The following is a 14,022-nucleotide window of genomic DNA, read 5'->3' as shown; positions in this document are numbered from 1 at the left end:
CAAGCAGCAGAACAGACTGATTTTTTACAGCTAAAATAACCAGACGTGGATGACACCGGAAGTCTCGCACATTTAAAAATAAGGTGTATACCATAAAGTCCTACCTGAAGTACTTGAAGCAGTTTGTGCTTTGCTCTCTCAAACCCTCCTGTCAACAGCGAAGGGTCGTACACACTCAGTTTTGAGTCTGGACTGAAACATAAATGAGCACATTTGGACGGAAGTAGGATTTTTAAATGTTCTTGAAAGGAGTCTCTTATGCTCATAAAAAATTCATTTATTTGATCAAAAATACAAACAGCAACATTATGAAATATTATTAGAATTTAAAATGACTTCTATTTTAATATTAAATTATTGTTCTTTTTTTTCCTGCATGGCAAAGCTGAATCTTCAGGACTTATAATTTTAATAAGCAGTGTTCATTTCAACACTTTAAAATTAACTTGTTTGCTGTATGTGCTTATTACATTTACAACAAATTTGCTGTAAATACCTGAAGAAAACATCTTTTTCCCACATAATAAGGCAGACGATCTCTTTCCCAGACAGATCTCTGTTTAGGAGCAGGTCCAGGTTGGTAAAGGGGTGACGGCTGTAATCGTCCATCAGATGAACTAGCAGTCCAGCATCTTTCAGTTAAGGAGTTAATCTACTCACCTCATTGCATATAATACTCTGTGCGCTCTTTAAAAAAGTGTAGTGTGTAGTGTGTTTGCATGTCTTTCACTATGATACCACTCAATCTTTATTCCTGGCTGTTTTTATTTTCCTCCAAAATTTTGGCATCTTTGCAAGAGTAATATTACTTTATAATAAGGGCTTTTAGATTCTGCAGTCTGTTTGATTTAGATCTATGAAAATGTGAGGTTTTGTAAGGGTGCAATAAATGGAAAAACCATGATGTTTTTGTTCTTCTCTTACGCACAGGATATGATTGTGGTCAATTTGAAGTATCGAAATTAGTTGCAGAAAGTTTGAGAAGAGAGGTTAAGTTTTCTATATTAAATGATAAATACAACATGTACAGTAAATCAGAAATGATTCTCTATTTTGATCAATCACTATTATTATTTAGCATCCATTCTCTATAACTTATCCTCTGCTTATCCACTGTAAGGTTGCGGGAGGATGGGAGCCAATTATTATAGTTTTATTATTATTAGCACTACTATAGCTTGATTTGCTAAGAAACAAAAAAAAAAAGTTAAAATGAAAATGTAATCTGTGAAGAATATAATAGAATCAGTTACAAAATACCATATCCAATACAGGTATTACAAAAATGTTAAAGATAAACATAACAGACAATCCCTGGTTAATAAAGGCTTATAATTGCAGGAGAACTAATATATAACAGAGAAACGATAGATAGATCTTATCTGACACACTCAGTTCAGTTCAGTGAGCTCTCTCCTAATGAGCCAGTGATCAGGTGTTAAATAAGGGACACATGCAGAGCTTTTTTCATCATCATTTTCTTTTAATATTACATTATCAAGTTTTGATTTACAAGTTTTTTTTTAAATATATATAATAATAATCCAAGTGTTCACTGTAGTCTCTAGTTAACTCTAGTCTCAATTAATGTGAGCACATAAATGCTTAATAATTATTTTAAAACAAATAGCAAAACATATAAAACAAATAGCAGAGCCTGAACTAAAACTTATACAAAAGCAAGAGAGGGATTTGGATATATATATATATATATGGGTGGGTCCAATAGGTCTTAAAATTATTATTTTTTTGTTATGTAAATAAAATCTCAATTAAAATGCTACAAAATAGCATGGCCTTATATGATTGTCTTCTTGTATATAAGGATGAGAGGAATTGGTTTGGGGGCTGTGGAGTCAAAAAAGTTGATGAGTGCTTGAATAGTGGAAGCATAGTTACAGTTTAATATTTATTTTTTGTTATTTAATTATATAGGTATGAAATTGTGTTATTATGTTATGACTTTTTTACATATATGAACAATATTATTTATTTTAATAGTAAATGGCGGCCCACTTGCAATACCATCGGCCCACAGGTTGAAAACCACTGCTCTGTATGTATGTACTGTACATGTGGAAGAATTGACAATAAGGCAGACTTGACTTGACTTGACTTAACCCCCTGTACTACCTTATATATTGGTAGGATATTGGATTTTCTTTGATGCAAAAAGGCCTAGACTAGGCTAATTTACATAACCTATAACTCTCCTTTGCGCAGTAGGAGTTGCATCAGAAGAACGTAAACCGAAATTATGTGGTACAGTTATGATTGACGTTAAAAGCAGCCACTCGGCGTTATGAAATTGAAAACAGGACGTAATTGTAGCCAATGAATAACAGCGGTGGGCGGGGCTATGCGGATTCCACGCGAAGTCGACGCCCATCATCATCAGCTCATTCTGCCATCGCGTGGAACACCGACGGTTCTGGGAAGGTAAGACGTGACCTAAACCAATATTAAAACACTATCTGCTGATTAATTAACACGTTTCAGACACATCTGTAGTGTTTGAGTTTACCAAATGCCAAAGCAGTCCTTTGAAAAGCAGTTTTTCTTCTTATCATAGCGAATCGGAGAGCTGCTTAGCTTAATATGTAATGTGTTGCCGAATCTAACCCTGTTCTTCTACTCCAGCTTCTCCGCGAAGATCTGACATCCCTCGACTGATTGCTCAGCAGTTCCCAGGTCTAATCTGTCTTTACAATCTTTGGATCATCAACATCTCCAGGCTCTCCGCTGTCAACCCTTCACTGCGTCGGTGGACGACTAGCGTTGTGTTTATGTCTTTATTTTACGAAAACGGTGAGTATCTGACCGGTCATTTGTATAAACCGATTTGTCAATATCTATTAGACATCTGTGAATGTGTTTTGGATACCCGAGTCTTGGAAACGAGTGTTCGGGAGCCTTTTATAACTAGCTAATGGGTGTGAACTAGCTTGACGGAGGGGAACAAAATGGCGCGCGCGCTAACCGTGACGCACTCTGCAGCACCGCGCGATCAAACAACTTTACGAGCCTGAGGTCTGTTAAAACAAATATACGTATATAATGAAACACGTTTAAAATACGCTGACGTGTTTTCTGAACATTTCAAGTTCTCTTAACGGTTTCTATAAAGATCTCGATTGGTTTACTGTCAGTTCGACCAAACGTTGGACACGCGCGTGATCGTAATCCTACATGATTGATTTCTGAAAGCTTGTTCTGTCACGTAACTCACAGATCCATAGTGTGGAAAACAACAGCATGCAAGTCAGTTGGGACTAGCAACTGAAGGTGAATTATCCCTTTAAGTAAGTTAAGGTAGTTCCCTGTCATAGATATTGAGAGGAACTATTCCCCAGCAATCAGATATGGGTAAATTGTCCCCTAAATGTAATATTCTTGATGCTGCACTCCATTATGCTCTGCCTTGTTTGTTGATAGAATGACAAACTTAAACTTTTTGGCTGGTCTGCCTCAGTAGCATAAATAGTGCTTATCAATATCAAAATTATTGAAATGCACAGTCAAATCAAAGACGTAATTAAACAACATTTAATATTAACATAAAAACTGTTACGATAGTTTTTTTTAAACAAAATTTCACTTTTTAATATCAATAGTATAAGCTATCATTTGTGTTTCATGTAATTCATTATTCAATGTGATAAGACAAAAACATATTAATTGAGCCAGCCAGTTTGACAACCGTCTGGATGTACATTTTCCCGCTTATTACACGGCTACTTGCCACATAAGTAAATAATTACATTTAGATTTATGCATTTAGCAGAAGCTTTTATCCAGAGTGACTTACAGTGCATTCAGGCTATACATTTTTTTTTACCATTATGTGTGTTCCCTGGGAATCAAACCTACAACCTTTTGTGCTGCTAACGCAATACTCTACCACTGAGCCACAGGAACAGATGCAAAATATTGATTTGACATTTCACCACAAAAATAAGGCAATATGCATTTATGCAATATATGCAATAAGCAGCTGCATTTGAATGAAACGAGAGCGAGTCCACTATACCGGGATGACATAATTAAATAATTGTACACCATTTTGAATCATGTTTTAATATTTTATAATCTAAACAAACGCAAAGCTTTCACCAAGTAAAAATAGTTCAAGAAAGAGTACAGCGCCGACTTCAGTTACCCGGATGAGCCTGTGTTATCAGCTTTCCCCGGTTGTTATCTAGGGATGACATACCTCGGAATGTCGCGACTGACCAATTAGAATAAAGTATTCCACAGAGCCGTGTAATAAATAGGGATAACATACCTCTGCATGTCACCACTGACCAATTAGAATCAAGTATTTGACAGAGCCGTGTAATAACTAGGGATAACATGCCTCGGAATGTTGCCACTGACCAATCAGAATCAAGTATTCCACAGAGCCATGTAATAACTAGGGATAACATACCTTGGAATGTTGCCACTGACCAATCAGAATCAAGTATTCCACAGAGACGTGTAATAACTAGGGATAACATACCTCGGCATGTCACCACTGACCAATCAGAATCAAGTATTCCACAGAGACGTGTAATAACTAGGGATAACATACCTCTGCATGTCACCACTGACCAATCAGAATCAAGTATTCCACAGAGCCGTGTAATAACTAGGAATAACATACCTCGGAATGTTGCCACTGACCAATCAGAATCAAGTATTCCACAGAGCCGTGTAATAACTAGGAATAACATACCTCGGAATGTTGCCACTGACCAATCAGAATCAAGTATTCCACAGAGCCGTGTAATAACATTAAATATCAGTACCGCTGTGATTTGGCCTTAGAAATAAATGTACCAGTTAGTTCTCTGCCAGCAAAAATAGTTCAGAAAGAATCCAATGCATGTCACCAAGTATAAAACCAAAAACAATATCAAATTAAAAGGACTGTAAGAAACTGTTGTATAATACATTGTATTTCATTTTGCTTTTTAGAGCTGTTGCGCAGCTGTTGGAACGCGAGCGGGGGAAACCTAGTCCACGAGCGAGGAGTTTGCAGCCACTGTGGCAAGATCTTTTTCATGTCAGAGACCGAGCACACTTGCAGTTGTTTATGTCATCCCCTCTTCTCCAGACAGAAGATACCCAAAAAATCCCATTCAGGATCTTTTTATCTTGCTGATAGTGCCTCAGATCACTCAAAATGTCTGTCAACGTCAACCGCAACGTGTCAGACCAGTTCTACCGCTACAAGATGCCCCGCTTGATTGCCAAGGTACCCCTAAATGAGAAAAAAATATATAAATTATTTCTGTACACAGTGGAAATATTCCCTTAATGTTGTGTGTAGTAACAATATGATGCTAGAGAAGATTTTAAAAAATTGCACTGTCAATTACAGGTGGAAGGCAAAGGTAATGGAATCAAGACGGTCATTGTCAACATGGTTGATGTTGCAAAGGCATTGAATAGGCCTCCGACCTGTAAGTTTGTGTTTCAAATTAGTTATTATAGCCATTATTTTTTCAGAAGTGTTTCATCAAAGGACAATGATGTATATATTCCACTCTTTTCTGCTTCCTCAGATCCAACTAAGTTTTTTGGCTGTGAGTTGGGGGCACAGACTCAGTTTGATGCTAAGAATGACCGCTACATCGTAAACGGATCCCATGAAGCCAACAAACTGCAGGACATGCTGGACGGATTCATCCGCAAGTTTGTGCTGTGCTCCGAGTGTGACAACCCTGAAACTGACCTGGTAAGCTGACAATCAGGGTTGCTTTCCGTTTACTTTTTGCTGTCAGTCAGGTAATGTTTAAAGAATTTAGAATTATTTTATTTTTGTGGTGCAAGTACAAGGCCAGCTGGTGATGTTTAGTACACTTGATTTTTTTGTCATTTTTTTACTACAAAAGTGATAACAACATATTCCTGTTATGAAAGCATTGGTCTTTTTCTGTTTTATTTTAATATTTATATTATTATTATAGTATTTTTTAGCTTTCATTTTTATATTTTTTGTTTTGATTTTAAAAGTTATAATCTTAATTTTAGTACTTAAACATATTTTGTCATTCAGTGCCAAAGTACTAAAACTAGTATTTATTTATTTGTTTTCATTTCACAAAGAATATTCTTTATTCATTTTATTTTAACAATACTTACACTGGTTACACTTACACTGGTGTTTTTTTTTTTATTGATCCTGGTGCATTTAGCTTAGTTAGCGCTAATTATAGATTAATTTACATTTATGTGCGTTAAAGCTATGTTTATGTATTTTTGTGAGGAAACTTTGAAGGAAAAAAATACTTGTGATTTACAAAAGTGAACACTTTTCCATTTGGAATAAACCATTGAAATTCCTTGTAATAGCAAGCTTGTCATAGTTCCACGTTTTTAGCTGATATTTAAAATGCAAATTAATCCTCAATGTTTTTTTTAAAAAGTGGAAGTGAAAACATTTGTTTGCACAGCAATTCAGGTGCTGTTTATTTTACAGAAATGTTCCTCATAGTATCTATTGTGTAATTCTGTTTTTTCTTTTTTGGTCTCAGCATGTTAACCCAAAGAAGCAGACCATCGGAAGCTCTTGCAAGGCTTGTGGTAATCGAGGAATGCTGGACACTCGGAACAAACTGTGCACATTCATTCTCAAAAACCCACCTGGTGAGTTGTACGCTGTGTGTTGTTCAAATGCATCTACTAATTTTATTCATTACATTTAGCATCAGATTTATGCCTCGTGTTTGTTGGAAATGGGTTTAGTACAGCTTGCTTTTTACATTTCTGATGTTAGTATTGCATATAAGCTTTAGAAACCCCATTAATTGTAAACCGATTTGAAATGCAGAGAGTGATAGCAGTTGTGTTAAAGAGAAGAAAGAGAAGGAGAAGAAAAACAAAAAGAAGGATAAGGTGAATGGCTCTGGAAGTGGTGATGCTGGGAACCATAACGACATAGATGCACCAGATGCTGTTGTAAGAGATACCTGTGAATAAGCTATACATATATTTTAATTTCGTTTGTAATCCGTACATTAAAGTGTATGCTGATGTGTAGGATGGTGAGGAAGATGATGATGACTGGGCAGAGGAAACTACAGAAGAGGCCCAGCGTCGGCGTATGGAGGAGATCAGTGACCATGCTAAGAACCTGACCCTCAGCGAGGACCTGGAGAAAACCCTGGAGGAGAGGGTCAACATCTTCTACAACTTTGTCAAAGTAAATGGCATCACTGTCTGTTTCTTATGTAAAAACATTTTCTAATGACACATCTGGTTAAGCTACACAAGTTTGGGGTTGCCAGAGAATGGTCTATGCTTCCCAAGGCTGCATTTATTTGATCAAAAATACAGTGAAACCAGCAGCGATGTGAAATATTATTACAATTTTAAATCACTCTTAAAATGTCATTTATTCTTGTGATGCAAGTTGAATTTTCAGCAGTCGTTATCACACGATCATTCTAATTTGATGATTTGCTGCCTAAGAAATATTGATCAATATTGAAAACTGATGAAACTGTTACTTTTCCCCCCTAATTTTTGATCAATAAGAAAGTTTCAAAGGGACAGCATTTATTTGACTTAAAACTTTTTAAAATTGTGTCTGTATTGTGTTTTTTGATCAGTTTAAGTCTAAATATATATATATATATAAAATGAAGAAAAATGACTGACCCCCAAATTCTGAATGGTAGTTTACCTTTGTAACAGTGTAACATATAGTGTTAAATAACAACTGACGAGCATCTCTCTCTTTTCTGCTCAGCAAAAGAAAGAGAGTGGAGCAATAGTCTCTGCTGATAAGGAGATTCTGGCTGAAGCAGAAAGGCTGGATGTGAGAGCCATGGGGCCACTTATCTTGAGCGAACTGCTTTTTAACGAGAACATCAGAGACCAGATCAAGAAATACAAACGTCACTTCCTGCGGGTATGGGTTTTTAAAAAAAGGAAAAAATCACCAGTTTTAATTTTAAATGTAATAGACTGGGCCACACAGGATTTGCATGTACAGACCTCTTCTCTTGTCTCTCTTCTCTGCTGATTTCCACAGAATTGGAACAGCCCTGTCACTCATGCTAATAATTTTTAAATGTGCCTTGAGCCAAGTATAGTAATTTCAGCGCAATTTAATGTTTTACACACAGAATTTGGTTGATTTCCCCCCAAAATCAGTATTGAAAATACAAATAAAAGTTTCCATCTGAGCCTAGTGATAGACAAGTATTTATAGCAGGACACCGAAACCTGCTGACATGCTGTGATTCTAGTGTTAGGCCATGCTAAATATAGTCTAGACTGTAAACGAGCAGCTTTGATATCTAGCACTTTCCCCCCACTGCTTGGATAAATGAAGCCATTTAAATGATCTGCTACAACCCGAATTCCGGAAAAGTTGGGACATTTTTTAAATTTTAATAAAATGAAAACTAAAGGAATTTCAAATCACATGAGCCAATATTTTATTCACAATAGAACATAGATAACGTAGCAAATGTTTAAACTGAGAAATTTTACACTTTTATCCACTTAATTAGCTCATTTAAAATTTAATGCCTGCTACAGGTCTCAAAAAAGTTGGCACGGGGGCAACAAATGGCTAAAAAAGCAAGCAGTTTTGAAAAGATTCAGCTGGGAGAACATCTAGTGATTAATTAAGTTAATTGATATCAGGTCTATAACATGATTAGCTATAAAAGCTTTGTCTTAGAGAAGCAGAGTCTCTCAGAAGTAAAGATGGGCAGAGGCTCTCCAATCTGTGAAAGACTGCGTAAAAAAATTGTGGAAAACTTTAAAAACAATGTTCCTCAACGTCAAATTGCAAAGGCTTTGCAAATCTCATCATCTACAGTGCATAACATCATCAAAAGATTCAGAGAAACTGGAGAAATCTCTGTGTGTAAGGGACAAGGCCGGAGACCTTTATTGGATGCCCGTGGTCTTTGGGCTCTCAGACGACACTGCATCACTCATCGGCATGATTGTGTCAATGACATTACTAAATGGACCCAGGAATACTTTCAGAAACCACTGTCGGTAAACACAATCCGCCGTGCCATCAGCAGATGCCAACTAAAGCTCTATCATGCAAAAAGGAAGCCATATGTGAACATGGTCCAGAAGCGCCGTTGTGTCCTGTGGGCCAAGGCTCATTTAAAATGGACTATTTCAAAGTGGAATAGTGTTTTATGGTCAGACGAGTCCAAATTTGACATTCTTGTTGGAAATCACGGACGCCGTGTCCTCCGGGCTAAAGAGGAGGGAGACCTTCCAGCATGTTATCAGCGTTCAGTTCAAAAGCCAGCATCTCTGATGGTATGGGGGTGCATAAGTGCATACGGTATGGGCAGCTTGCATGTTTTGGAAGGCTCTGTGAATGCTGAAAGGTATATAAAGGTTTTAGAGCAACATATGCTTCCCTCCAAACAACGTCTATTTCAGGGAAGGCCTTGTTTATTTCAGCAGGACAATGCAAAACCACATACTGCAGCTATAACAACAGCATGGCTTCGTCGTAGAAGAGTCCGGGTGCTAACCTGGCCTGCCTGCAGTCCAGATCTTTCACCTATAGAGAACATTTGGCGCATCATTAAACGAAAAATACGTCAAAGACGACCACGAACTCTTCAGCAGCTGGAAATCTATATAAGGCAAGAATGGGACCAAATTTCAACAGCAAAACTCCAGCAACTCATAGCCTCAATGCCCAGACGTCTTCAAACTGTTTTGAAAAGAAAAGGAGATGCTACACCATGGTAAACATGCCCCGTCCCAACTATTTTGAGACCTGTAGCAGAAATCAAAATTGAAATGAGCTCATTTTGTGCATAAAATTGTAAACTTTCTCAGCTTAAACATTTGCTATGTTATCTATGTTCTATTGTGAATAAAATAGTGGCTCATGTGATTTGAAAGTCTTTTAGTTTTCATTTTATTAAAATTTAAAAAACGTCCCAACTTTTCCGGAATTCGGGTTGTAGTTCTGTGAAAAAAATAACAAATAAAGTGAATCATAAATGTACATAGTTTTACCATATGATCACTACTGAAAGTGCAAAATCCTCCTTTTCCTGTAGTTCTGCCACAATGATAAGAAAGCTCAGAAGTATCTTCTGGGAGGCTTCGAGTGTCTGGTGAAGCTTTATCAAAGTCAGCTGCTGCCACGAGTGCCCGTCATTCTCAAAGACTTCTATGATGCTGACCTGCTGGAGGAGGATGTCATCCTCGCATGGGCAGAGAAGGTACAACCTACTCATCATTTGGATTAAGAGCATCTTATAACATCAGGGTCATGAACTGTTCATCTTGAATAATATACAATGTGTTTTGTTTGCGTTTAAGGTTTCCAAGAAGTATGTTTCCAAGGAGCTGGCCAAGGAGATCCATGCCAAGGCAGCTCCCTTTGTCAAATGGCTGAAGGAGGCAGAGGAGGAGAGTGAGGCAGAGGAGGAGGAGGAGGAAGATGATGAAAACGTTGAGGTAATTTCTTACACTTTTTACAGTTGGAAACTTTTGGATTATCTCAATTTATTCATGAGTCCCTTTATCCAGCTATAGCTGCATGATTTATCTCAGGAAGGATTGCCAGTTTCTCAACAATGTCGTGTAGCTGTTGTATCAACAATTGAACCTAGGGTGGTATAATTACCCCCTTTTTTTTTTAATTGACAAACTATGTATGTAGTTTATTGTAGTTTATGTAGTCATTAATAAGAGAAACCGCTTTTGGAGCCCTGGGAGAGTAATTAGAGTAATTCCATTAGTCTTCTTTGGGCAAGAATTAAAGTGTGTTTTAGAGAGAGTGTTGTGCTAGCTTGTTTGCTATTCAGATTCTTCATCTTTCTCATTTGAACTGTTTTTGGTCTTAAGGTTGTGTACTCTTCCTCTGCCCGAGAGCTGAAGGTGGAGACCGTTCAGCCTGAGAAAGCAGAGGAGGATGACGACCTTGATATAGATGCCATTTAAAGAAATGACAAGTGAAACAGCAGCTGCCATCTTGGAACCTGGCTACTTCCTGTTCCTCTTCATGCAGTGGATCACAGTGGCCTCCTGTTTAGCCCCGGTCTTGTTTTGTCCCACTTTCTTCTTATATCTGATTTACGAGAATGGTTTAAATATAGCTTTTTCATTGACTTGCTGCTGAGGTAATAAGAACTTTTGAGCTTTATTGTCTGTATTGAGCAACTTTGATGTATTGTGAGCTTGACTTTGATTCATGGGGTTGTTTATGCTGCACATCTGATTCTTTTCTTTTTTTTTTTCTTGAAATCATAAAAAAAAAGGGTTTTGCTGTACATTATATGGATGATTTTGTTATCTTAACTTACTAAGGTTGTAACTTGAGTCTGTACAATGGAATACATGAAATAAACAGGAATAACAATTAACTACAATACAGATCTGTCCATTTTGGCTTCTTTCTTTTCACCACTCTCTTTACTTCAGGGGTTGGCAGCTAGATATTTTTCATTTATGTCTTGTAGTAGTACAATTGTGAAAAATACTTTTGTTTGAACATCAAGCCTAAAATGGCCTCTTGATGGCACATATACACAAGTACATCTAACTGATGATTCAACTGGCATATGGCTTTTCTTGACTAACCCACCATTGTATGAGGCCCTCTATCTTTGATGATCATGACATTTTCCATTTAAATATAATGTCAAATGCACCCAGGGAATAAGTTTTTAAACAGTGAACATTACAATAAGGATGACTATAGACTTTTGGTATTACATAGGAAAGGAATAGGGGGATAATTCAATGTGGTATTCCAGTAATGGGACCTAAAATAAGAACAGGCCCAGCATCAGTCTGCAAAGACTTGTGCTGCAGTGAGAAACATAAATATAAAATTGTCAAAGTGAGACAAGCAGGTGGACCATTACCCAGAATAAAAGAAATATGGCAATTTAATTTTGCATAACTTTTTTTAGCGTTATTAAGTTTGAGTATTTTAATATTATTTTACCAATAGGCATGATATTATGTGCAATAGTAGTACTAAATATTTCATGTGCAACATTTAAATTTTCAATTTCTGAACACTCCATTTCACCTTGCACATATCTGTAGATAAAATCTGTATATACATTTTTATCTGTGTTTTAGGCATTAATATCTATTTACTTGATATTATACATATTTTATTTTTTACTTATAGTTTCTTTTTTTTGTGCACTGGAAGTTTCTGTAACCAATACAAATCCATTGTATGTGTGAGCACACTTGGCATTGAAAGCCAATTCTGATACTACGAGGAATCTATTCTTTGATATTACACTGAACAAAATCATTAACACTTTTGTTTTTGCCCCCATTTTTCATGAGCTGAACTCGAAGATCTAAGACTTTTTCTATGTACACAAAAGGCCTATTTCTCTCAAATACTGTTCACAAATCTGTCTAAACCTGTGTTAGTGAGCAATTCTCCTTTACCGAGATAATTCATGCACCTCACAAGTGTGGCAGATTTCTTTAAGAGAAATAGGCCTTTTGTGTACATAGTAAAAGTCAAGTTTTCGATCTTTGAGTTCAGCTCATGAAAAATGGGGGCAAAAACAAAAGTGTTGCATTTATAATTTAGTTCAGTGTAATATGGGAATATACTGTATTGTTTCGCTAGGTTTGCTTGTTTTGTTCAGATGTACTATTGTATGGAAGCATATGGGTAGCAATATTCAATTTGGAATGTAATATACAAAAAATGACATTGCAATATATAAAATGGCAATGCATTTCTGTATTTACATTTACATTTTCCAATACATTTGTGCAACGTTTGGTGCAAAATGAAAATTAAAATTAAATTACATAATTTTCATTTGCCATTTCACACACTAGTTTTAATATGTAAAATTAATACTCATTTTAACGCTTTATAAGTTGCAAAATTAAAATGTATTACAGAAATGATTAGATATGTATAACATGTTCAAGCAAAAACTTTGGCAAAATTATCATTCAAATGCTATTTTTCTTAATTGCATTAAGACTCACAGTCAAGACACGTACAATTGCATTTTCATTCAATGTCCCGCAATGAATGTAGCAAAATTCAATGTGCACATTGAAAATGCATTCCGAGCCGATCACGTGTCTGCCCCCTCCCACCATGTCAATCACTGCGTGAACAAGGCGGGGCTTGCAGAAGGTCAAGAGACTCAAGACTCAAGAGGATTCAAGTGAGAGAACATGGACAAGACAGATGGTCCGTGTACGTTTTGATCATTTCGATTTATGCCTTAAATATTTCATTGGCAATTGTGGGCGGAGTTGAAATGCTGCTTTCATCTGATTGGTCGAATCGCTCAACCTTCAGCTTGGTCTTTTCATTCTTTCAGGCAGAATAAGAGTCAGTGCGAGTGAAGCACTGTGATGTCTGAAACCACCTGTGGCAGGGGGGGTGTGGTTTAGCGAAGTCTGCAGCGGGAGAGAGAATCAGGAGACGAGCGGTAAGTGAGTGGTTTGGGCAAAAACTATCAGCACCTGTTTCTTGTTTCAGTAATTGGCGCGGAGAGAGTATAAAACGCCAGGAGAGACAGAAGCAGTCGAGAGAGAGACGGACTGCTGACAGGAATCGCAAACCGGAAAAAGTAAACCGGAAGTGTTGTGCGAACGTGTTGATGTCAGAGTAAAAGTCACCATTTGGTGTTTGTGAAGTTTGAGTTGAGGTTTGAGTTAATAAATACGTCAGCAGTCCAGCTGACCCCTTTGTCCTCTTCCTTTCCTCCCACGAACTATTACACTGGTGCTGAAACCCGGGAGGAAGAAGGACCATGCAAAGCCCGTCCTCCACGCCGCTTGCGGACATCATCGCCTTCCTCGCGGTCCTGCACCGCGAACAACACCAGGCCCTGCTGGACTTGAGGACCGACCAGGAGAGGCGCTTCCAAGCCATCGTCCAGGCCCAGCAGGAGGACCGTGAGAGGTTCCGGAGCTGGATCGATCGGGAGGTTCGCGCCGAGGCCGCTGGGCCGCCCGCCATGCCCATGCACCTGCCGCTGCACAAGATGGGGCCCCAGGACGATCCAGAGGCGTTCCTGGAGC

The 14,022-nt window shown here is 37.5% G+C and overlaps 1 protein-coding gene across 1 annotated transcript; it reads left to right on the top strand.

The window, feature by feature from the left end:
* Positions 1-2,347: 2,347 nt before the first annotated feature.
* Positions 2,348-11,365, top strand: LOC132110900 (eukaryotic translation initiation factor 5-like). Its single transcript, XM_059517984.1, has 12 exons — positions 2,348-2,439; positions 2,641-2,808; positions 4,960-5,239; positions 5,366-5,447; positions 5,550-5,722; positions 6,522-6,633; positions 6,818-6,945; positions 7,028-7,189; positions 7,739-7,900; positions 10,047-10,211; positions 10,312-10,449; positions 10,840-11,365. The coding sequence occupies exons 3-12, from the start codon at positions 5,168-5,170 to the stop codon at positions 10,933-10,935; spliced, it is 1,290 nt and encodes a 429-aa protein (XP_059373967.1). The 5' UTR covers positions 2,348-2,439; positions 2,641-2,808; positions 4,960-5,167; the 3' UTR covers positions 10,936-11,365.
* The last annotated feature ends 2,657 nt before the right edge of the window (positions 11,366-14,022 follow it).

The sequence above is a fragment of the Carassius carassius genome, chromosome 30 (genome assembly GCF_963082965.1).
Source record: "Carassius carassius chromosome 30, fCarCar2.1, whole genome shotgun sequence".
NCBI lineage: Eukaryota > Metazoa > Chordata > Actinopteri > Cypriniformes > Cyprinidae > Carassius > Carassius carassius.
Note: the sequence above shows the minus strand (reverse complement) of the source record. Positions and strands in the feature narration are given on the sequence as shown.

What these genes read in the sequence shown, in the direction of transcription:
- LOC132110900 (XM_059517984.1), top strand. Translation starts at nt 5,168, where the DNA reads ATGTCTGTCAACGTCAACCGCAACGTGTCAGACCAGTTCTACCGCTAC. An exon ending in TGCCCCGCTTGATTGCCAAG is followed by an intron (nt 5,240 to 5,365) that starts GTACCCCTAAAT and finishes TGTCAATTACAG; the next exon opens with GTGGAAGGCAAAGGTAATGG. An exon ending in AAGATGATGAAAACGTTGAG is followed by an intron (nt 10,450 to 10,839) that starts GTAATTTCTTAC and finishes TTTGGTCTTAAG; the next exon opens with GTTGTGTACTCTTCCTCTGC.